Source organism: Urtica dioica, chromosome 5, assembly GCF_054948205.1.
Source record: "Urtica dioica subsp. dioica isolate 48M chromosome 5, U.dioica_male_clone48M_v1_H2, whole genome shotgun sequence".
NCBI lineage: Eukaryota > Viridiplantae > Streptophyta > Magnoliopsida > Rosales > Urticaceae > Urtica > Urtica dioica.
Window position 1 is genome coordinate 33799416 of NC_142760.1, and position 25642 is coordinate 33825057.

Here is a 25642-nt window from a genome sequence, read left to right on the forward strand (position 1 = left end):
TGATTTAGACTCATATTTTCACAAATTTATCGATTCAAAACAAACATGAGGTCGCTTTGCTTTTTTTGAGTTGCAAGCATTTTTGTGCGATCGTACAGAAATAATATTACTAAAATTTCCAATGGCACTTTCAAATTTCAATATCAACATTATAATTTGCAAGTTCTGCCTGTGAATGAAGGTAAACTTGACGTAAAAAAAAAAAAAAAAAAAAAAAAAAAAAAAAAAAAAAAAAAAAAGAAAGAAGCACGCCTAACCTAAAACTGCCATTCAAGAATCTCTTCGAATGTTATAAATATATTTACATGGTAGTTCCCTTAAAAATGTGGTACAAACGATGACACGTTAATCAATAGCTTTGAAATTAAAAATCATCAGATGAAACCAAAAATAAAATTGAAAACACTATCATTTTGAGCGATGAAACCTTAAACCAGATTTTAAATATTATAATTAAATTATAACGGGAACAACGATGACCTTTTTTTTTGCCACATCAATGATTGGTGTACCTGATATCGCAATATACAACTAAAATATGCCAACACTGCAATAATTTACAATCACTCGCCCCCAAAAAATTATAAGTTGCTCACGACGATAGCTTTTGTATCGTAACTTCTTTCAGTGAAGACACTAATCTGCGAAACACCTTAAGGTTGTGGCCAACTTTATCCTGTGAGTGATCCGAAAAAATATTAAAAAAAAAAAAAAAAAAAAAAATTAGAAATAAATACACTTGCTTCCGAAAATGGCGTAAGCACACACAGGTATAGATAACTAGAGGAGGTTGATAATCGCACCTCGCTCAATAATTCGAGTCGTTCTAAAGTTGGAAGTAAATTTGTGCTGATTGAAGAAATATCGTCCGAGTCGGAGTTCGAACCAAATGTGATTGCTCGCATAGCTCCTCCGGTCTCATGCGAAATAGAACTGCAAAAACAAAAATTATTTAACAAAAATACAATATAGGAAAATGAACTCGGAGACGGGACAATAGATGTGCCAGTCTTTTAGTCTTGGAAATGAGGTTTCAACCAATCAGTGGAAATTAAAAAAAAATTATTAGGTACCTATCTTGAAGATGTACGAGCATAATTTTCAGAACGTGTTCGGCAATTGGGAACAATAACGTGATTAACTGATCTCTGATACCGACAACCTGGCACATTTCTACCATTGCAATGTACCTCCTGAAAAATAAAAGTGTATTTAGGACAGAATAGACAGCGACTTGATCATGATTGATTGTAAGATGTCATAAATTCTAATCAATCAAATTTGAGATCAACATTATAAGCTTTAGCAGTGCTAGTTTCAAATAGCCCGATATACAGTTTCAGATCTAATTAAAAGTCTTATTAGTGCTAGTTTTAAAGAGCACGAATGCAGTTTCCAATCTAATTAAAAGTCTCTGCCTAATAGTTTAACATCTTGAAACGATCGAGTGAATCGCGATTGAGTAATTATCAGGCGAGAAATGATAAATCAGATAATGGCGTTATTTAACCCAAAGACACGAGCCAGTGCATTTACCAGATAATTACTAAAAAAATATACGGAGAAAAAAAAAATGCACCTCTTCTGTATATTATCTGTTGAGGAAACATAGTCTCGCCGAGCACACATGTTTATTATTTCCTCAACCTCTTGTCTTGATAGTTCATTAATATCTCGAACCTGCAGTCCATACGAGGAAAAAAAATGAAGTTACTTGAAATTTGACAGGATCAAATCACATCAAAACAGCCATAATAAAATCTTACCCGATTAATTAATGAAGATTTTTCTTCTGTCGCTCTTTCAAGAGCAGTTGTCACGGACTTGATAAGAGAACAAAGTAAATCCAACGTGGGCTGTTGAATTCCGGCAGAAGCTTGGTGATCAGAGGCCACATCCGAGATCTACAGTAGATATTTTTTCATCAGAGAGAAGTTGATTAATAAAAGGAACAATAGGATGTAACTAATTTATCAGACATAATTTCACCTACCTGTAGTCTCATGGATTTTTTCTTGACGAGAAAATAAAGATACGAACTCAGGCTGAAGCACAACTGAAATCTGTTTAGTTCTGACTTCCTCTGATTCTGATTGTTTGTAAAGGTGAAAAAAAAAGGCCAATGAGTACAAGGATAAATTTCAAGGAGCACAGTTCGTTAAAAACTTATTGTTTCAATAGAAAATCAAACCTCCGGAGATTGAACTTGTAGGCCACGGGTCTTCTTCGCGTCGTAAGCAAATAAAGTGTGCATCATAACAAAAAGCCCTTGAACAAAACCACAATCATCGTTCTCTTCATAAGGCCATACCTAAAACCCAAGGCAAGAAAAAACAACTAGTCAATTTAATAAAGGAAGCAAGCACATAAACAAGTGAGCTAGCCGGCATTAAAAATTAAACAAATTGGATACTTAATGATCATATTGTAGCTACATCAAGGCAAGATAGTTGAGCATTATGAAGTTATACCTTGCTAAGAATCCCAACAACAAGACTGATCTGCTCCATTGTTAAGTCTTTAGCTTCGTAAATGTCTTCACGAAGAACTCTATCAAACAATGACTGGTGCCCTTTGACAAAATTTATTATTTCACGGACAATCTTGTTCTTCACCTATCATAAATCAGCGTGCAACAATCCTTAGTTCATTTGAGAACCATATATAAGCAAAAACAAAATTGCTTATTAAGAGGAGAGAGAGACAATTGACCAAAGCCAATAGACAAAATTACTGCAGAACCATCAGAGGTGAAGAAAATGAAATAACAGATATTATAGGACTCGTACATAGACAAGCCGGCCTGTTTACAGTCTTTGACACACACACACACACACACACACACACACACACACAAAAAGTGTGGTCCAGTGCAACGAACGAACCATCATTAACAGCACCAACACACCTAAGTCCTCTAGAAAAAAGAAAAAAAAAATCCTACATGGAAATGAGAAGTTAAAAAAACAAAAGTGTGTAGGGGTACCTCAAGAAACTCAGATGTATCAATCAGTGATGTTAATGAAAACACCAATCTCAGAATGGGAACTACAATCATTCGTTGCTTGTCAAAGTCCACAGCATCTCTGTGCAATCTTGTATCAACCCGCCTTAGGCTTCCCTGCAAATTACTAAAAAGGTTAAAAATGAAACAAGGAAGCATAATATATGCATATGCACATACTACTAACCACATAGTTGATAGCCTTGCATGAAGCAATATGCTCCAAAGCCCCCATGGAAAAGAGGACCTGGGCTCCAGACTTCCCATATTTATGGCTAATTCTCAAGAGTAAAGCAAGTTCAGCTTCGAGTGTACATGCACGCTGTAATGAGTCCATGAAATGCCCACCATCCTGAAACGAATTGATAAAATATTATATAAGTTAGAAAATTTGGAACCCTAAGGCCATATAAGTCCAGTCGATTTAACATATAGCCAAGACTGAATTTTAATCAAATTTGATTGGCTCTTCCATCGTTGCATAGTATTGTTTTTTTTTACGAAACTACCATTTATGGAAACTAGTCACCTGCAGCTGATTTTTCATTATGATATTGTAAATAATCAAATGTAGAAATTTTGCATCTACATAGCAGCATCAGGCTAGGCGAAGCACCTGGAAGGAAGAATTGCTGATGTTCGTCAAGCAGGATCGCAGAAAACCTCTACTCTGTAGTTGGCCTAAGAAATATTTATCATGATCCACACAAATCAACGCATCCAAAACATAAAGTGAAATAGTCTTTCCAGGCTCGCTCCCTTGAGTAGCATCCTTCGTAACCTGAAAGTCATAACGGAAGCATTATATGCAGAATCAGAGGAACATTATATTCAAATTGGCATACTATATCAGGAGTTTTGAAGGGCCATCACAATGGCAGGAATGAAACTTGAATGTGGAAATTACTTATCTCATAAGATGAATTGTGGAATGTACAGTTACAAAATCATAGTCGATTTATAGGATACAAAATCTCTCTTCTAAATATTCCCAAACTAGGCTGAACTGAGCGGCATGTCATGTTTATTTTACTTGGTTAAATGTTCACCACCCTAAAACATGCTCTGACCCCATTTACATCTAATTTATTAGTGAAACAATGAAGGCTGGTATAACTCCCAATTGCAATAAAGACAGTTATATAACAAATATGAAGATGATAACATGTCACACACCAGATCCAAAAGCGATTGAGCATCCTTCCTTAAAATAGAAAAGTTGGCATGAGCAAGCTCCGCTTGTTCTTTGTTGATCTGAAAATGGCAAAAAAGCGTAACTCAGTAAGTAATTCACTCTTACAATAATAGGAGTTTGTTGGAAACCTAACATCTTTCATCTAACTAACAGATTAGTCACCTTATGGAGATCTAAATCTTCACCGTCTTGCTCATCAAGTAGCAAGAACTGCATGACTGTCTTTGGGACATCTGGGTCAAGAATATGTTGGCAATATTGAAAATAGCTGAGTAGAAGTGCATATTGGCTGAAATGATATGAAGTGGTAGTCAGACCAACAAGAAAAGAATGGGCGATAAAAAAAATTCATACTCAAGATCACGTACCGCCTCCTTAGAGCTTCCGAGGAATCATGCCTAAGAATCGCGAATATGAGCTTAAACAATATTGAGTGACAAGCTCCATTGGACAACTGTTGCACCATGAGAACATCCAGATACGCTGCCCCATCAGGATTAAACCCACTGGGGGACGAAAATCTTGCATCTCGTAATTTGGCCATGCATGTCAGAGCAACCTAAACAATTTTAACGCCAAAATTGTTAACCTTAAGCAAAGTACGGAATACCATTTTCTATAGTTTTCACATTTGGAAATGAAAGAATGAGTAACACAACTCCTTATACCTGGCACAATACAAATGCCATTTTTAGTGAGCAGTCTGGAGAACCAGATGCACCCAGAGATGCGTCTAGAATCCTGTTAGTGAAAGAAAAATCAAAATCAGTTATTTATAGTTAAGAAATGGCAAATAGAAACAGGGCTACAGAGATTTACTGATAAAGAACTTCAGACTGATTTTCCAGAAACGATGCTCTCCTGGACGACGAGACCTTCATAAAGTTGAGAAAAAAAATGTTTTAATATATTAAAAACACTCTGCTTCACTGTGTGCGGTCTGATTTTCTTAGGGTTTGTTCTGCTTCACGAGTGCTCCAAAAAGCACTTGTAACAAGGCTTTTGCCATTTTTGATATAAAATACAGTACTAAGTTTCTTTAGAAAAAAAACAAGCGTGATAGTTCTGTAGACAAATAAAATGATTTCGGCGAAAACTAAGATTTTCACAAAATTTGTTTCAACATTTTTTTTCTTGAAAACAACATTACTGAGTACAGCAGAATCTAAAAATAAAATAAAATAAAATAAAAACATACAAAACTTTGACAAAAGAAAAATGAAAAGCTTCTTAAAACGGTTTTGTGAAACAGCACTCTACCTGTACCTTACTGCAAAATCTCAAAGCTCTTATAAAACATTATGAAAGTTGTCCAATGTTAAAACATTTAAGAAAAAAATGAACCTCGACAATCTGAGACCAGCCAGCTAACATGTGAAGTTGGGCAGCTTGTTCCTCGAGGTTTTTATTGTACTTCCATCCCCATCTCAACAATTGTTGGACAGTCTCTTTAACATCATTGATCTCTACTTCACCCCCAAAGTTCCCGTAATGTGGATTCATAGAACTAAATTTCTGTAGCAAGGAAAACAGGGTGGGTAAGTGGGGTTGAAGAGATCAACATGCAATGCTCCCATAACAGTATTGATGAAAAGGGAAAAAAATTCCCGAGATCAAATACCACCTGCAAGAGTTTGTCACGGAATGAAGCCAGATCAATCAAGCGATCCCCACGCTCCGAATAATAGTAAACACCTCCCTTTCCTGAAGTTGCAGCATTAGAGAGTACATCCTCAACCTGTAACACGTTTTTTTTTTTGGTTATTAAGTTATATAGCCACACGGATATAGTGGATTGAGATATAGCCCACCTTTGATTAATTTCTTGTAAATAGCCAAGTAAACTTATTAACAGATTAATAAAAGACTTATTTAACACAACCACACATATATTTTAGGTAGTTAATAGACTGCCACGTATGCAAGTTGGCTATTTACAAAGTATTTACCAAAGGTTGGCTAATTTACAATTCCTATAGTTTAGGTGGCTTATGTATCCAATTTTTTGTTTTTTTTTTCCAAAAATTACAATATTTAAAATAAAAAATCAAAACATCAGTAAGAAATCCTTCACAAAAGCAAAATAGAATAAATAACACAGCATATAATAAAGACAAGGTAAAAAGGGTACATATTACTATACCAGCAAATCAAATTTCCCCGTAGACATAATCTGAGAAAGCTTCATATTGGTGTCCGGCGACCTAAATTGAATTACTTCAAGCAGCTCCAATACCTATATTTGATCAATATTCAGAAACAATCATCTTACTCGAAAACAAGGAGTTCATACCTTTTTAAACAACAGAAAAGTGTATTAACACAGAGGAAGAAAACAAAAGACCAAACAAAATGTCCCTCTTAAACAGCAGAAAAAAAATATAGGATGATTCTATGAGTTTATAAAAAAAACGACTTAATGAAATCACAAGAAGAAAACTTCTAGCGTGATTATAATCCAAAAATATATATATATATATATATATATATATATATATAAAAGGCCTGTTTTACCCTATCAGTCTATATATATATATATATATATATATATATATAGAGAGAGAGAGAGAGAGAGAGAGAGAAACAACAGATGATTAACAGGCAAGCTGCAAGGATGCAGTGGTTTTTCCGCATCAGATATAAAAACAGCTTAAGGGTTTGTTAACTTTTATACCAAGCTTGATTCTATTTTTCATAGATACCCTTGTAATGCATGTTCCTACGTTTTTTTCCAACTGATGAGCATTGGTGACACTAAAGCCATCCATTACCTTACTCTTACTGATAGTTCTCATCCCCGCAGCATCTGCACTAGTTACAAGTGAAAGAGAATGGGACATGGCATTATCGGCTCCAATCCCAACAATTTCACCACCAAAAAGATGTGCAAGAATGCTTTGACATGCCTCACGGTGAGAGGAGCTACTCATGTCGCCAGCGTGCAATTCTATTGCGAGGAGCTTTAGCAGCCATGCTCTCTGACAGCAGTGAGAAAGATGAGTCAATTGGGAATATATTTTATTTTAGAAACAAACATATTTTATTCCATAAAGATTGTTACAGCAAAAGGAGTGACAAGACTGTCCTTCCTAACCCGGACCCAACGCTAAACCAACACGCCAGCCCGAGAAAAAGGAAACAACCCGACACCCATAATTGGGAATAAATTCAAACCAATAAACCTATCAGTTATCAGTCCTTCAAGCTTAAACTGAAAGAAACAAGAACTCCGGGAAGTATGTCATTGAAACTTGACGCTCTCCCTCGCGTGCGCTTATGAACCATGGTTCCTTTGAGGGGAAAAATGCTAACATATGGAACATGGAAGTACACAAATCTTATTTAAATGTTTGTATACGCATCATAATTGCAGGATTTAATGAAATGTGATATCTGATAATATGTGCACAGTGAATCAGTGAACTGAACCGCTTATACTGGCTAATGGCTGGATAAAGCTCTCAAATAGATGACAGATGCAGAGTGAGATTTAAATTACGAAAGCAGAAGCCTAACGACGGCTGACCTAAAAAATAAATGAAAAAAGAAATGAACCTCATGAAGTGAACTGATACGATGTGCCTGATTGCTACTCCGTTTTGGAAGTGGAGCTACCCCAATAGAATCTAGGTGCTGCCATGGAAGAAGGGAATATGAGATCATTTGGAGAAACCACAAAGAAATATTAAGTATCTACATAAAAAAAAAATGAAGATACCTAAATATTCAGCAAATGTAAAAAAAAATGATTGCTACTCCGTTTATGTATTCCTGAATATTGTGTATATATATGTATGTACGTATATATGTATGTATGTATGTATGTATGTATGTATGTATGTATGTATGTATGTATGCATGTATGTATGTATGTATACATATATATATGTATGTATTATAGATGTATAAATAAATTTACCTTGACAAAAAACTGATATTTTTTACTACTCAAGAGATCCATGGTGGGACCAGATGTTAGTGGATCTGTACACAACTCATAAAGGAGCTGCAAATGAAACAATGCAAAATAAATATTTAATCAAAGTGGGGAAACATCTATTGACAAAACTAAGAAATACATCCCAAAGAGAAAGGAAAAAAACTCAAAAGTACAACACGGGAAACGATCACGTATGATATACACAAATATTCTAGGCACACATACACGTAGTTTAGGCTAACCTGAAAGCTAAATTCATGCAGCAAAGAATTGACATCAGGCTTCGAAAGCTTCTCCAATATTTCAAGAATAACTTTTAAACAACTGCAAATCAAAATTGTCAAAGCCGTGGTTCATTCAAAAGGGAATTATGAACATAAAAAAAATCTTGCAGCTTGTAAACTAACCTGTAATGAAACTTGGGCTGCAAAACTGTACGCTCAATATTATTATCAAGATCGAATTTAAGCAGCAAATGTGTAGCATTTGGAGCAGGGCGGCTTATATTGTCTATAAGAAGCTGCAAATATATTAAAGGGAAATAAATAAACATAACAACGGCTACCAAATTTAAATATTCAATAATACAATAGTAACTACTGGAACATACCTGCAATATGAGAACACCTGGATCCTCATTACTATTCTCGATCTCCGGAGACTCTTCTGATCTTAATTCAAGGCAGGCTGCATAATCCTCAACTAAACAGTTTGCAGCATTGGATTTAAGCAGTAGTTGCACAAGCCCAACCATGCGAGAACTGTCCCCCGATAACATAGGCAATTTAGCTTTAGGGAATTACATAATTGGAACAAAAAAAATACTATATGTTGTATTTTGAAGGAAAAAATATCTTATCATCATTTCCCTGTAATATACTTTCCTCTAAAGTAATATTACATATTTTAGTACATCATCTCTCTTTAAACACTACTAGCTAGAAGCATATGTTTCCACCTGCTAATGATTTTTCCTCTTTATTTAATGCCACATATATTGCAAACAAATGTGACACCACGCAGAAATATATAATAGCCGAAGGGATAAACACTTACACAGAAGCCATAAGATCGGAATTTAAAATAAAGACCGGAGAAGAGACAAACTCGTACCTTAATATACTCATGATTTTGATAGAGCATTGCTGGATTTGGGGTTGAAAATCATATCTGACATACTCCAAAAGCGCTACAATTTGATTATGATCCTGAGAAAGTATAACATCCAGCGGCTGCACAGAAGATGAGAAACAGCATCCAAAAAAATGTTAGAAAAGGCAGCCATTAGGTTTTTTTTTTTATTCAAAGAAAGATCGGGACTTTTATTATAAGAACGCAGCTTCCATTAGTAATTTCAGCTAGAAGCAAACAATCAAGTCTCTTCAGAGTACAAATCTTGTTTGAAACTTTTTTTTTAAAACAACTCCTAAATTAAAAAAACACAAAAGTCAGGTTACAAAAAAATCTTGTTTGAAACTAATAATATTCTAACAAAGCAATACAGTAGTTTCCTCAAAGTGATAATGTGGACCACGACATACATATTCGACAATCTGGAATAATACCTGATACAGAGGACGCCAAACATCAGAAAGAGACAAATCCTTCTCCAGCACGAGGATTATGATTTCCAAAGAAAGTTGAACAGCCTTCTCTACAAGTTGCCCATAGATTTGATTTGTTCGTTCTGCAATAATGCTATTGACTCCTGGCAAAAGGATGCCCATGATATTCCGAAAAGCTGTTTTTCCACTCATGAAATCCTTCAACAAGTTGAATTGCAAAAATGATGAGAAAATTAAAGTACTACTTTCTTTTGGTCAGATACAGACTCAAGATAAATAAATAAAAAAAATAAAAAAAATTGAATAAATTTAGTCCAAGTTAAATGGAAGTAAAAAAAACAAATACTTATCATTGTCTTCATAACCTTTACAACTTTAAAACCTAACTGGAAAAATGTGTCCACGCAGGTTATAGTTGTTCTTCCAACACAAGATGGGGTTAGTTGCATATAGGTGGTAACTCTTAACTTCATAAGTTTTCACAATTTTAGAACTATTTAAAAAAAAAAAAAAAAAAAAATGACCGCATCAACCAGAAAATCTTCATGAAGATGAATGGTCAGAATATAATTTTATTTGTCAACTTGAATGGTTAAAAATCCATAACAAAACATGGTGTATTTAAAACAAAAAGGGGGATTGAACTCAGTCCTCATTGTTTAGCCGATGAACTTTGAGTAAAACTAAAAGCTGTGACCAAATATCGAATTGCTTTAGTAATTACGTCCATTTCTATTCCTCAAAACTAAAGTCAAGAAACTGATCGTTGGTATTTCATTCATACATCTCATAAGAAACTTTAATTGTGAAAGCAAAAGTAATAACATACTTTTAGCAGTTCCAGAACAGGAATTTGCATTTGCAGGGAAGATGGCTGTGCTTCTGTTGAAATATGCATGCTATCCATGATACTGTCAACATCCTCCTCACTGATGTCAAATTTGCTCAAAATCCTACATGGAAATCCAATATGAATGTGCAAATTTTCAAACATCTTGTCTAGTAAATAACATGGAAATCCAATATGAATATGCGAGTTTTTGAACATCCTGTTATGCGGAAAACAAAAATGAATAATTTTACACTCGTAAGTTAGCCCGAGTAGATAAGATATATAGGCCAAGGAGAAAAAGAGATGTCTCAGCTCATTTTACACAAAGTAGCTCAAAACTTGGACAAAACTATTGCACAATATGTTGAAAAAGCTCACATGTGAAAATGCTGCAGGCAAGCAACAACCAACTGCCACTTCTCACAAGGATCTGCATAAGCTCTTTGAGGGAATGGCCCAAAAACATGGTCATAAATAAACCTGAAAATGCCGATGAATCTGCACAAACAAAATGGCGAGAAGAGTTCCAAGTGAGAATGGAAATAATGGATCTCATTGTAAAGGGAAAGTGAACATATGACCATTACCTACGCCCTCTATCACCTACATCTCTTTCTTCAGTAATAAGTACATTCAATAAGTTAAGGAACGATATAGTCGAGGGATATTGTTCTCTTCTTGCTTCGATTTCATTCAACTCAAATTGCATGTCATACACCTGCAAAAGACATGAATTTGTATCATCTCACACTTTTTACGCACTGCACAAACTCAGTTTCTGGCTAAATCAAGTCAATAAGCGCAAGCAAATAACCAAAACTGTCAAGACTCTAGTTTCATGTGACATATCAAGCAGGGATTCAAGCCATGTTGAAGTTATGAAAAAGTAAATAGTTAACCACAATCAAAATTTAGCAAATTATTCAGACACGGTAAATATATAGAAGTTAGTATTGCTAAAAGTATCGCCTTAAATGTAGGTCATAAACCAAAACACCATATCCAAACCTGACTAACTCCAAAAGGTGACTTCTAATCGAACTATCCAATTTATAGTCCCATCACTTTTTTTTTTCTTTTCTTTTCTTTCTTTTTTTGTTTGGGAAAATGAAACTACTCGTATCATTCATATTATAAAGGATAATTACATCAGATATCTCGACTATTGAAGGCACTAAGCCAGTTCCTAACTAAAACAGAACATAAGCAAGCTTTTTTATAAGCAGAACAAACAAGCATACGAGGACAATACAATCAGCAAATAAATAAATTAGAATGATAGCTTTAAACCAACCAAGTCAGAAAAAGTGTGGTAACTTTGAAAGAGAGTAAACAATAAGTCATAAAATAGAATCTGTTTCAGCAAACTGACCTGCGCGGTCATCTGCTGTGCACCCGCCCCACCAGTAGATCCAACAACTACAGGAAGATCATACTGTTCAAGGTAGCTCCAAATTGTATCCTTTAAAACAGGAGAGACATGAACAAAAGTAGCTATCGCATTCCGCAACGCACCCTGAAGTTAAAAAATGGAAAAAACGCATTAAATCAGTAACTACCAACAATTGAGAAGATGCACTGTTACACAAGTAAATTCTCAAGGGAAAGCATTTTTTGGAACACGCTTGTATCGACCTTCAGATAAGGAGGCACATTTTCGTAGCCAAGGAGCTTGAATAATGGCTCAATGTCGGGGAACCAATTTATCCTGTCACTCGGACTTCCATTTTGTATAACCTACAAAAAAAACCAACAATCAATATTTCCTTCATGATATCTGTAAGAGAAAAAAGACGTGTGAAGAATGCAGGTACTCGAAAAATTGAAAAGAAAAGCTATAGATTAGCCTCTGAAAAAAATAATCATTTTTTTTAAAAGAAACTCAGGTCTTTTATTGAGAAAATCGGCTTAGCCGAAAAAAGAACATTACAGACCCGATAATCTCCAAAAGAAAAAACTGACCCCTACGCAGAGGGTTAAAGAACACAAGCCCAGTCCCTAACAAGATCAGGGAGGGAAAAATCCTTAAAGTCTTTACATATCGAAAAAAGCCATAAGGCTCTACAATGATTAATATTATCAATCAGTCCCTCCATGATATCTGAAAACAAGAATCATAATAATATAAAAAAATAGAAAAATAAAAAAGTCTGGGAAGAACGTAAAGCACAAATCGATACAAACGTCACCCATTAGTTTACTTTAGATCATACATAGGAGTAAGAATTATGCACACCAGAAACAGAGAACAATAGCAAGCCAAAAAATTTGATGACCGGTTATATATTCTTGTGAGTAAAACAAACTTAATGTTCAGCATACATCAAAAGCTTTGGTGTATTATCAGCATCACATTCCAGGTATCCTAACTGGAATACCGATAAAGACGTAAACAATAAAATTAACTAACAAGTAACAGAAGGAAAATAAATATGACTAAAAAATATTAAAAAATTAGCAACCTTTTGCAGAACATTTAAGTAAGCAACAAGTGCTTTTGCATCCCCCTCGGGGAACTCCGGTAACATGGCTCCAGCAGTTTGAAGAGATTGTTTAAACTTATCGTCGTAGATTGATAAGCAATCAAAGCAAGTACTCCAACCGACAGAGCGAAATGCTTTCCCCTTGAGTAATTCATAAATCTTTGCGGCACCTTCTTGACTGGAAGCCTTAAAGATATGGAAAAGCATGAATTAAAAATAAAAGTCTATAAATGAGAAACAGCAGTATTGTAATTCAGAAAACCTGAGGTATTAAGTTGTTTACAATACAGTACATACCAAGGTGCTAAGCATGTTCAAGAAAGCCACAAGCGTATGAAAGCTTGTATGATCTTCTCCCGCAAAATTCACAAATGTCCACAACACATCATTACCAAATAACAGCTCTGGTTCTCTCTGAGTAAAAAGGAAGCAAAAGCAGTATCGGATAAGCATAACTAATGGCGTGAATCGACTTCATTTTATCCCCAACAAACAACATGAAATTACTACATACTATTCTTTGAGAATTTCATTATTTAACTTGTATCTCTTAGAGTTACATCCTTAGTAGAGGGCCATAATTTTTTTCTTTTAAAAAAAATAAAAACAAAAAGAAACAGGGACTATTCATTCCAAAAAAAAACTGGCAAAAGCCAAGAATACTATAAGAAAAAAAAAATACACATATTTATTTCTATTTTTAAGACAGTAAGATATGTGCAGGAGGGGAATATTCAGTGACCAAAAATTCAACAGGGTATGAAGATGTCTGTCTGACCTGATAAACTTCACTCACGAACTCCAAGAGAGAGACAAAGGGTAAAGGGCCAGACTCCGTAACTTGCTTTGCATTTGAGCTGCTATCATGCGTAAACTCCTGTGATACAGTTGAATGGTATGGACTAAGAACACTCATAGCCCTTTCCTTAGATTCTTTAACCTGTATGACATACAAAATATACACATATATTCCAACAGTATTAATTGTAGACATAAAATTTGTGAAAACTATTTGATAATAGTAGAGACCAGAAATTGAAAAAATATAAGATGGTGCAGTACTTGGAAATTATTCATAAGCTTTTGAAAACCTGTACCTCAGATTAACTTAGTTTAAAAACTTAATTGTAAAAGAAGCGCAGTATTATATGGAAGAATAATATAGGAAAGCAACTGACCTTTTCTCTGGCGAGAGGGTTAGACAAGAAGCAGGTGATCAACTTGTGCAGATAAGCATTATACATATAAACCATATCCTCATCATCATTCTGGAAAGATTACCGATCAAACACAAATGCTTTAATGCCAACATGAGCAAATTTAATGGTACAAATTTAAAGATAGCTCATTGCAGATCTTTCAAATGAGGGTGGCATGAGATCAATAATAAACCAACCTGGTACGCTGCAGTTCGAAGAACTTTATCGAGCATAAACTGAAAACTGTTGTTAGAGAAAACAACGTCCAGACAAGAGTTAAGAGAAGCCATTTCGTTTGATGAAGCATTTGAAACAGTAGCTGAGGCACTACTGTCTTGCAGTAACATCAAGTGAACGGTCCAAGCGAATCTTACGCCAGTAATATAGCGCTCAACATTTGGATCATTTCCAACAGCCATAACCTACGAATCAACAAAGAACATCATGGAACTTACAATTTCAAGTCCCTCTTTGTATATGTAATTAATGCCTCTTTCATGCTGATATTTAAAGGCCAGACAAGAAACTTACAATTTCATGGAACTCACGTCTAAAAGAGGCATCAGTTGAAAGAACGGATGATTTATTGGGTGTTGTACTTAAAGCATCTGATACGAAAGTAATCACCAGAGAGAAAAGAAGGCTAAACGTAATCTGCAAGGGCATTGAAGGGCATGCAAAGGTGACCAGTCAGGAACAAGGTTTAGAAACACATGAACGCTATCAAAGCAAACCAACATCACACAAGATTGCATTTGGCCAACTCAAAACGCACCTGGTGCTTCAATATGTCATTACATTCACTCAGCTCGCCAGCACTATCTTTCAGAGCAGTAAAAATATCCTTCACATCTTGTTTACCTGCCATGTACCACAATATTAACGATCGCTTTGAAGAGAACTATAGAGTGTATGAAACAAATGCTTGCCAAGAGAAGTTTTCAATTCATGCATAGCAATTACAAAATATTTATATCTTAATCCATGTAATGTTCATGTACCTGTCCGAACTATTAGAATAGATAGAACAAGGCAATGTCCAACTATTAGCCTTTCCCTCTGAACAACAGCTTGCCTCTCCACAAGTGCACCTCTAGAATCAAGTACATAACGGTCACAGTGGGGACCGCCAAAACCCGCTGGTTCTCCCCGATTGAGCTCCTGCACAAAATAACAACAAACCAGCCATGGTGAGATGCGTATCACCATCCTGGCTCCTCTTCAAATTGCTAATCTATGAAATGATTGTTGTCATAAATATGACTAGAAAAGATCCATCAAGATATTGTACGAGATATACTAGACAATTGATAGTGAAAACCTTTAAAATAGCAATCAATCGCTGTCTAAGCCCAGAATTGATAAGATCTTCCAAATATTTTTGAACATCTGCTAGAAGATCTGATTCAAGCCCCTGGTCAAGTACAACGGCCTGCAAAATGACAATTCATAAAGCTATTGAGTTTGGACAGAGTGAAAGAACAGAAGGCCATACTAAATAGGGAGTTAAACGAGATTCAGATACCCTCAAAAGTGTATAAAGGGCTGTTAATAGATCCCTTCTCTCCGTGTACCAGAGCCCTGCTGACAGGCGTAAAACTTCCAGAGGTTCTCGTCCCATTAAACCCCACTAGGAACAGTGCAAACAAAAACAATGAGAAGTGGGTTTCTATAAATCACATCCAGGTGACGGGAATGCTGAGATTATAATAAGTGTAATGGAAGAAAAATCCTACCTCTTGATTGGCATGTACAAGCAATTGTACACAATGAATTTCATTTAAATGAAGGTCGTCACTCAACTTCAACGCCTGTGACCCAGCAAGTTACCAAAACGAAATTAAAATCAGAACATATTTAATGTACCCAAGTACATGATTTATTAAAAATCAGCAGCATAAAAATAAGACTGAGTTACACTTCTAAACCAAGGTTAGCATAATTTTAGGAGAAATATTTTTTTCATTATAAATAAAAAAGAAACTCAAAAATAAAATGTACTTTCCCAAACCACCAAAAACATATTCATGAGAGAATCATTAACCTAAGCTAATATGGTGAGAACAAAAATTAGATGTCATTGAAGCTTCAAAATATGACTCACACTAGGTACGTGATGATGGATGTAAGTATCAATTACTACATTAACGAACTATTATCTTTTCCCAACTATATGCGGCAAGATTATGGTAATTTCCAGCCGACTGATTTTTAAAATATCAAATCACATTGATGAAGTGGTTTAAAGATGAAATCAACTTACTATTTGGACGTCATGATCATCAAGTGAAATCGGCGGTGAATCAGGAAGCCGGACTTCTCTTGACTCAACTTGAGATCGATCGGATGCTTTTGGAGGCTGCCAAAACTTGAGATATGATCAACTAGAAATAACAATCATCACATTCTTCACAATAGCTAACCCATAATTACAAGCAAGAGTTTCTTAGAGCACTGCCAAACACTTTAGAACCAAAAAAAAAAAAAAAAAAAAAAAAAACAGCATACTAAGACATGATTACAACTTTACATTCACGCCCCAATGACTCATTGGTCTAGTAGCACCAGGAGAAAGAGCAGCAGACTAGGAAGTCAAAGGTTTGATAAATAAATCTTAAAAGTTTCAAACAAATTTAAAAAAAAAAAAAAAAGACCTTCTTTTGATGTATGTCACAATAATCAAATGGAATCTACTTAACGGCATCAAATCCTAGTATAGAAAAAAAAAAGAGAACTCCTTGCATACCCGTGGTATTATCTTTGCCTTTATATTTCTCACATCTTCTTAATGATTCTCTTTACCTCATTTTATCAATTACCAAACAGAGATGCTACTGTTAAAACTCATTTAGTTATTGCAATTTAAATCGCAGAATTTTTCATGATCTTCGGAACATTTCTCATACCGGGCAATTTCTCAGCAAACATAAAAAAATTATACTGTCCGCGACGTAAAATACCAAAACTTTTGCAATAAAAATACTTTGACAACAGTAAATTAATCAGAGACAGTGAAATGCAACAATTTTCCATGGCCCTAAGCCCACTCTCCCATCCTGTTTTCTCAGCAACTAAACTAAGTTTCCACACCAGACCACCAAATCCAAAGACAGAACATCAAGAAATTCTCATGTATTGTTGAAAATTAGGTTAGCACAACCGAACCAGCAAAGGAAACAACACTTAACTCTTGACACTCCCAAGTATCCAGTTTCCCTACACTTTCTCGGCAACCAAACAGTGTAAAAAGAAAACTCAAACGTACCGGATAGGAAAGAAGGGACTGTAACGCCGGTAGAGAGCTCCGAATGGCGTGAAGAAGCTCGATTCTCTGGGACGGAGTCGGCGGCGAATGGCCGAGTACGGCCGATTCGATGACTGAGAGAAGCTCCTTCGTCGAAACCGCCATTGCTATCCGGGAGTAAAAGCTTGTCTATTCGTACCAATTTTTTCCAGGACGAAGCCCTAGGATTGGGGAAATCGGTGAGAGATTTCCGATTGGGAATATCGGGCGGGAAATGGGATTGTTGCGAGAGATAAAAGAGAGAGGGGTTTTTGGGGGAAAGTCATAAACCCTTTCAAATGTAATAAAGCCCTAAAATTGAGTCCGTATGGGTGCTACACATCGGATTTAATTCATTATAATTTATAATCGTCTCCCCTCAAATTTGAGTCATTTACGAAAGAAGCAGAGTTCTGGAGCTTTATCTTCAGAACGGACAATTAAGGACAATTAATCATATTCCTGGAAATCTCATTAATTAATCACATTTTTAGAGGAACGTAGGATTACACTGTTTGGTTGTAAAATTTAATCTTTTAAATAAATACATGAGAATATTACATTATTGATAAGATAAGTAGATAACATGATGTTTAATAAAAATAAGCCAAGTATATTTTAATAATAATTTATAAAAGAGATCTAATAAAATAGACAAAAATAAATACAAAATAAAATTTTAAATAAAAATAAAAAATGTGAAAAACAATGTTTAAAATGAAAAAAAAAAAAAAAGTTGTTTTGATAATATAGAAAAAAAAATTAAGAAAATATATATGAAAAAAATATAATATATAGTTAGTAATATATGTATGTATAGAAATTAACTAATAATAATATATAATTAATAATGTACAACGTTTATGTTTTTTATAAACATGTAAATATATATATGGTATCTATAATTTAAGTTCATAATATATATTTAGTTAGTAATATATATGTATCTTAGTTAATTTTTAATTTGATACGTAAATATATATATATATATATATAATATACATGGAGTGTATGTAATTTGACACGTACGTATGATGCTGCTTTCAAAAATAAAAATAACATACACGTATATATGTATACATATACTAAAATAAGAAAAGGAAAAATGATATAAAGTAGCCAATTCAAACTATGACTTTTGCAAAATAGACATCGGTTTCATTAGGTAAAGCAAATTAGTCAATTGAGAATACAAAATATAAGCTTCAGTTATAAAATTTCGTCCCTTTCCTTCTTCACTCTTCCGATTCAAAATTCAAACGGTGCCGAGTTCTCGCCGACGACGATCGGCGGCGGCGAGTTGTCGTAGCTTTCAACTGAGCTCCCGACGCGCAACTCGAACTAAGGAGAGCGGAGACGATGAAGGAATTTGTGCGGCTTGGAGCCGAGAGAAACGGAGCTCCGAAGACTGAGGGTTCGGTCCAAAGCGGCGGAGAGAGATTGGGAGCAGCGAGGCCTCTGGCGACTGAGGCGGCAATGGGGAGAGGAGATGATGATGATAGGGGCGGGGAGGAGGAGAGCGAAAGTGGAAGCCATGGATGGACTGTCTTGAGGTTTTCGATTATCCGAATTTGTGCATTTTACGGTGTTTTGTATTTTGCGTTCATGAATTGGATTTCCAGGTTTTCATTAAATTTAATCCTGCCTCGATTAATTTTAATCAAGTCTTCATAAAGCTTACATTCTGTCTTTATAGTTCGTTGTGATTAAATTTAATCATGTCTTCACTAATTTTAATCATGTCTGAATTAATCTTACTATGACTACTTTGCTTATAGTTTGCAAATTATGGCTATTTTGCAAAAGTTTAAATTCTATTGGGCTATATAGCCGCTAGACCAAAAAGAAAAAGAGGATTACATGGAGTGGTAATCTGAATAAAGCTTATTTGGTGATATTAGAATTATGATATTTTAAAGTAATCTCATTACCTAGATAATCACATTTCTGATCATGTTTTTTTTACATTAATTCATACTAAACATTGTAATCTTTATCATTCTCAGAAATGTGATTAACATTACCTCAACCAAACACATTCTAATGTTTTACATTGGATACAATTTAGTTTCCATCTTTTTTTTCCATCGGATAAAATCTTTAATGTTTGTTTCTAGTGTCGCCGCTACTCCTTAAAAAAAATGAACGCCCAAATGAAACAGAGATTTAATTAAAACATTAATCCAATATAAAAACCAATTAAATAAAACAAAAATATAAAACTTAATTAAATGGCCTAGATGGAGGCGAGGATGAAACCACCACGGACATGGCTTGGTTCGTCGGAGAGCGAGTGGTACGTGGTGGAGGCGAGGCCGAGGCCGACGCCGAACACAGGGGCGTCAGGTAATTTTGGAAGATCCAGAGGCCCAGTGGCTCGAACTCCTCGGTGGAGATACAGAGTCTCAACGTGAGCGAATCGCGTTGAAGAAGCTGAATTTCGCTGACTGGCCAGAGTTACATAGTCCTTCATACCTCCACCGTTGGAGAGCAGTTCCATTGTCGGAGACGAGGCGATCAACGACTCTTCTCGCCGCAATCTGTTCCTGAACCGTCATTCTCTGGAGAGGAAGCAACCTCCTCGGCGCGGCGGAGAACGCGACGACAGAGAGCCGATCCGCCGGACCGAGCGACGAAACCACCAGTCTCATGGCGTGCTTCATCATCTAGAGCTTAGAACGGGTCATTGTTCCTTCATCGTTGAGAACCACCACGAGGTCAATGGGAGATGATTTGGTGATGATTTGTTGGAATTTCAACATTTGAGCAAATTCTTTCTCCACAAGTGCCTGTGTTGGAATTGGGACTGTGATGATAATGATGATGATAATGAAGTCTAATTAAAACTCCGATTATTACTTTAAATAATTAGTTATGTTTAATTAATTTTAAGTAAAAAATTATTAAATCGTTTACAAATCACAGTCTTCCACGCAACATTTCGTTAAAGATAATGGTGTAGGGAGTAACGGCGACATTGAAAATAAACATTACAGATTTTATCCGACGAAAAAAATGGGGACTAAATTGTATTCAACGTAAAATATTAGAGATTTATGCCGTCATTTTTATTTTAAAAAAATAAGAAATGTGTAATTTACTAGTTCATATTAAATTTTACAATTTTAATATTTTATCGTTAGCAAACTTTAAAATAAATAGCCAAAGTAAAAGTAATGACTTGGTAGTTGATTCCGTGTGAGAAAATACCAAATATAGCCTTACAATAAGCTGCGATTATTTTTTATTAACTGCGGTTTTAATAACTTTTCTGAATAAATATAGTGATATTAATCAATGACACATTGTATTTCCCGTTTGATAGAAGTTACTTACTGATTTTAGATAGTTTATGAATTTGAAATACCCAATTCAATTTTTAAGCGCTCATTACTTTTTTAGAAACGAATTTGTTAATTCTTCTATTTCGTCTCTTGAACTTTTCAAACATCATGTATACAAATAAAGAGAGCCCACAAATAAAAATAAAAATAAAAATTATACAAAATAGTCATTTGAAACTTATTGATTAACAAAATAACCAAAATTTCAACTTTTCAGTAAAATAGCCAAATTTACGTTTTCAAATTTTTTTTTACGATTATTATAAACAATTTATCACTTTTTAAAAAGTTACTCATTGGGTAAAAAAAAAAATTGAAACCAAATTACTGCACGTTTTGGTTATTTCACTAAATTAAGATAAACTTTGGTTATTGTGCAAATTCATAATTTTGAATTCAGCTACATAAAAAAAAAAAAAAAAAAACCTAGGGGCCGTTTGGTTTAGTTTTCTAAACTCGTTTTCTGTTTTTAAATTCTGTTTTATGATTCTAATTTTTAAATTTTAAAAACAGATTTAGAATTACGTTTCAGAATATTTTAAATGTTGTTTGGTTATGTTTTCCATTCAATTGTATAAAGATAAAATAGAAAACAACTTTTCATTGTTTTCTGTTTTCTAAACAAATTTCAAAGAAAACAGAAACATGATTCTAAATCTGTTTTCTGAATTTATAACCAAATAGTTTTTCTAAAACTGTTTTCTAGAATTTAGAATCAGAAAACTATAAATGGATTTGGAAAAGTAAACCAAACGGGGCCCTAGGTATTTAACGCCAAGGTAAGCTCCTTATTTTTATTTATTTATTTTCTTATTATCTTTTGGCATTGTATTTTGTGTCTTTAGTGTGTACCGATCATTTGTTTTTATTTTTCTTCCCCTTTTTCATATCTCTCTTCTTCTTCTTTTTTATTGCGAATGTTGGGTTTAACCGTTAAGAAGCTAAGGGGCCGTTTGGTTTAGTTTTCTAAACTCGTTTTCTGTTTTTAAATTCTGTTTTCTGATTCTAATTTTTAAATTTAAAAAACAGATTTAGAATTACGTTTCAGAATATTTTAAATGTTGTTTGGTTATGTTTTCCATTCAATTGTATAGAGATAAAATAGAAAACAACTTTTCATTGTTTTCTGTTTTCTAAACAAATTTCAAAGAAAACAGAAACATGATTCTAAATCTGTTTTCTAAATTCATAACCAAACAGATTTTCTAAAACTGTTTTCTAGAATTTAGAATCAGAAAACAGAAAACGGAAACAGAAAACATAACCAAACGGCCCCTAACTATTTCAGTGAGATATCAACTTATTACTATGTTCATTTCTTTTTTTCGACGTTGCATTTTCTGTAAATATTATGATTATGTACGTACATTTTTCTTTTAATTAACAATTATTAATGCATATTTACTGCAAAATGTGAAGTCCAGTACTCTCATTTAACAGGTATTAGCTACGAAAGAGATTATCTTTTTCTGGATTTTTTTTTTTTGTTTGTTTATAGAGAATGGCCATTGAAAGTGAAAACAAAATCACGAAGTCAAAGGGAATCGCAAGGAAATTATTTATAAGGCTGTATTATTTTAAATGGCGAAACTCGTTTCTAAAAATCAGGAACTCATTTAACACTTGTCATTAGTTGATAATTTTAGAAGTAGATTTTCGATTTTTATTATTCATTTTAGCAGTATACATTAAAGGGCAATTTAGGCAATTAGTTGTATCATATTGCACATTTACCAAACACTTTCAAACAGTACAATTTTTTTAGTTTGATTAATCTACGGCGCCCAAAAAATAATATAAGTTTCATTGAAGTCGTGCACGTGTAACAGTATCCAATTAAAAAATTGTGTATATTTTTATAAGATGAATTATATAAATTCTCAGTGAAGTCGTGCACGTGTAACAAATTTTCCTTTGAATTTTTTTTTCATTAGAAACGCTTATCATAGACTTTTAAATTATTTCAGTATTACTTCTTTTGTCTAAATTTTTACAAGGATATGAATATGTTAACACTAAAAAAAAGTGTAAAATTGTGAACAAGCATTATATATTAAATCGGATGTGATATATGTTACAAGTGACTCAAATAATGGTAATGTTGAGCTTATATCCAACAAAAATACCTCAAGCTACATTTATTTATGATGTACGAGCATATTGCCGTAGAGGTGAAACTCAATTATACATGCTCAACTATTTGGGATCATAAAAGAAAACGGGTTTAGCGACTTAGTCGGCTAGAGAAATAATAATACAACTAGCTTTGTTGATCTAGATTGCGCCGCAAACGGAGCATCGATTGTTACATAGCAAGTTAAGCATCGATAGTTACTTTCCAAACAAAGCATCAACATGTACTTAACAAACGGAGCATAATGAAGCGTCGATGGTTACTGATGACTCCAAAGAGCAACTCTTCTCAAAAGTTGCTGAGTTGGAATCCCATTCTAACTAAGGACGTGAAAATCACTTCAAAGCAGTCTCGACTATTTGTGATGAAAAGATGCCGATTTAGATTTGTAGAGATAGGTCTCGGAATTCTGTAACGAGATTAAATTCAATTCCAAAATAATGAAGCAAAAGACGGTAGATTAAAGGACTGAAATTAAACGAACAAAGGATCGACTTTTGGGCATTTTATTGAATATGAAAGACGATGAACAAATTAAATTGACAAATGGAAACAACGATTGGCGAGCTTGAGAACAAGAATAAACTGTAAAGGCTGATAGCAGGTTGTAACGTGCAGAAATGTGCTCTTAAGTCTTGTATTTATAGCTGTAGGAGGTGATCAGCGAGCTCCAGTTTTTCAGGCCTATGTCACGCATCAGGATAGGATCTCGCTACTCATCTAGGGGCCATGTACTGTCCTAGACCCGGTCTTGTGGAAACGATTGAGGGATTGTGCTTTTGAACGGTTAGCGTTGTCCGAGTTTTCAGAGAAGCGGTTAAGTTGATGAGCAAGCTGACTTTCATCAAGGTGAGCTCGCAGATTCGGCACCGATCTGACCTTTGTCAAGGTCAGCTCGACCAATCGAATATTTGGGGACATCGAGCTCGCCATATGCGACGTCCAGCTCGATTCCTTTCACAGGTTGATTTTCTGGGCCTTGGTCAAATTAATCATAATTTGGGCCCAAACAATTGCGTATTAATGAAGGACGAAGTTCAACATCAACATTCACTTCATAAACAACTATCTCATCTAAATCCTCGAACCCTTGGCACACAACACCAAAAGCAATTAATAAATTATATTAATTTAAATAGTGGAATGTAATTATCGCAACATGTCTAGTTAAGGATCCTTCAAAAACCGAAAGAGGATTCAGAATATAGCTAGGGATACATATGGAAGCCCTACAAGAGGATGTAGCCATAATTTTTAGTGAATTTCTATTTCGTGTGTTCGCTTATTTATGTACTGCATTTATTATCTTGGCGTTTGATTTTGACTACCGATTAAGTCTTCATTGTTGGAGATTTTCAACTGTCTGCAATTGGTGCTACAAGGACAGGGTTTGATCTTTCAAGTCTTTTTCCGTTAAAAAAATGAGATTTTATCGGAGAATATGAGACCAAAAGCTAGAATATCGAAGAAAATCCTTCAAATGAGGATCCCAAGAGGATGATCAAGCCGAACACTAAATCTTCCTACATTATTTCAAGAAGGTTTTTCAGTACGAACCGTTTACAAGGTTGTTTTTATTATTCATTTTCAATTAATAGATTTTGAGGATTTTGAATGACATCCTTATACTTGGATTACGCATTAGATTTATTTTTTTATTTTTATTGAACTCTTTTTATAGAGAGTTTAGTAAACTATGGAGTTTGACTATTTGAAGTATAGTGTGTACAATCATGTGTAGAAATACGAGAAGAAACATCCATATTATAGAGTATGTTTTCCATATCCAAGATGAAAAAGGGTGGGGTAGAGGAAAGAAGGCCGAGGTAAAGGAGGAGTTTCGGTTTCTAGAGAGGTTCCAACAAGTGCTGCTCCTCAAACTTTCCCAAATTACCAAATAAGGGGGAGTTGATCATCCCTAAGATTCATGCTCTAGTCGCCTAGCCAAGAACTTAACCTAGACTGGCTAAATTCTGTTACCACATAGATGAATCGTATCAAAGCTCGAGAAGCGAAGATATAAGAGTGAGCCAACTTCATCAAGGAGATTGACATATGGAAGAAGGTGAATAGAGGCCACTAGCATAAGAAGAGCCATCACTACTCCAACAAAACTTGATCGCACAGCTATTGTTTGTTTCATAGAATTTGTGCTAAGAAATCAGTAAAATTATAAATAGTTACAAAAAGATGGCATTACCCCTTCATGGAAAATTGTATTTAATAAAAATTGTGCTTAAACCTCTGTTTGAAAGTGATACGAGATTGACTGTATAACCGTACAAGGAAGGAACCACAATGTGTATTCATATTTTATTTAAAATTAATTCATTCTCATTCCGTGTACACTTCCGATACCCTCATTCCTTTTATCAAGTTTAATATTTTTTTTTTTCATTCAAGAAAAGACCACCTTATTAAAAATAAAACATTAATTAAACAAATCTCCCGGTCAAATATATATGACGACACGTTAAAAATTCCTATAAGCTTTACGTCAATTGCTTCTAGAAACAAACACGCCTCCAAACTCTATATATACACACAGACACACAACAAAATAACAACCTTCATGAAAACCACGTTTATTTTATATACCCTTACACCTATAAACACAGTTCTTCATTAGCTCTTCTAAACACAGAAATAAAATAATTAACAAT

At 34.5% G+C, this 25642-nt stretch overlaps 1 protein-coding gene across 2 annotated transcripts; it reads right to left on the reverse strand.

The window, feature by feature from the left end:
* Nucleotides 1-245: 245 nt before the first annotated feature.
* On the reverse strand, nt 246-17832 carry EMB3142 (nuclear pore complex protein (DUF3414)). Of its 2 annotated transcripts, XM_089614857.1 has the most exons (45): nt 17484-17832; nt 16482-16577; nt 15955-16029; nt 15744-15848; nt 15540-15650; nt 15220-15379; nt 14994-15079; nt 14750-14872; nt 14416-14640; nt 14198-14287; nt 13798-13959; nt 13317-13433; nt 12999-13205; nt 12172-12273; nt 11909-12052; nt 11124-11254; nt 10915-11034; nt 10534-10657; nt 9705-9902; nt 9253-9371; nt 8750-8900; nt 8547-8659; nt 8382-8463; nt 8119-8205; nt 7755-7832; nt 6971-7177; nt 6343-6435; nt 5824-5937; nt 5544-5714; nt 5019-5074; nt 4868-4940; nt 4568-4758; nt 4362-4488; nt 4181-4258; nt 3621-3785; nt 3192-3356; nt 2987-3121; nt 2472-2615; nt 2192-2311; nt 1994-2089; nt 1767-1904; nt 1580-1680; nt 1074-1193; nt 804-933; nt 246-676 (listed from the first exon to the last, which is right to left on the reverse strand). In XM_089614857.1, exons 1-45 carry the CDS (start codon nt 17625-17627, stop codon nt 593-595), a joined length of 5658 nt encoding a protein of 1885 aa, XP_089470983.1. In that variant the 5' UTR covers nt 17628-17832; the 3' UTR covers nt 246-592. The 2 variants fall into 2 exon arrangements, with proteins under 2 accessions (XP_089470983.1, XP_089470984.1); XM_089614858.1 differs by lacking the exons at nt 14994-15079; nt 15220-15379; nt 15540-15650; ... (2 more) ...; nt 16482-16577; nt 17484-17832 and having other exon boundaries at nt 14767-14854.
* Nucleotides 17833-25642: the final 7810 nt, after the last annotated feature.

What these genes read in the sequence shown, in the direction of transcription:
- EMB3142 (XM_089614857.1), bottom strand. Translation starts at nt 17,627, where the DNA reads ATGGCGGTTTCGACGAAGGAGCTTCTCTCAGTCATCGAATCGGCCGTA. An exon ending in TATTCTAATAGTTCGGACAG is followed by an intron (nt 15,080 to 15,219) that starts GTACATGAACAT and finishes GGTACATGGCAG; the next exon opens with GTAAACAAGATGTGAAGGAT. An exon ending in TGGCATTTGTATTGTGCCAG is followed by an intron (nt 4,759 to 4,867) that starts GTATAAGGAGTT and finishes AAAATTGTTTAG; the next exon opens with GTTGCTCTGACATGCATGGC.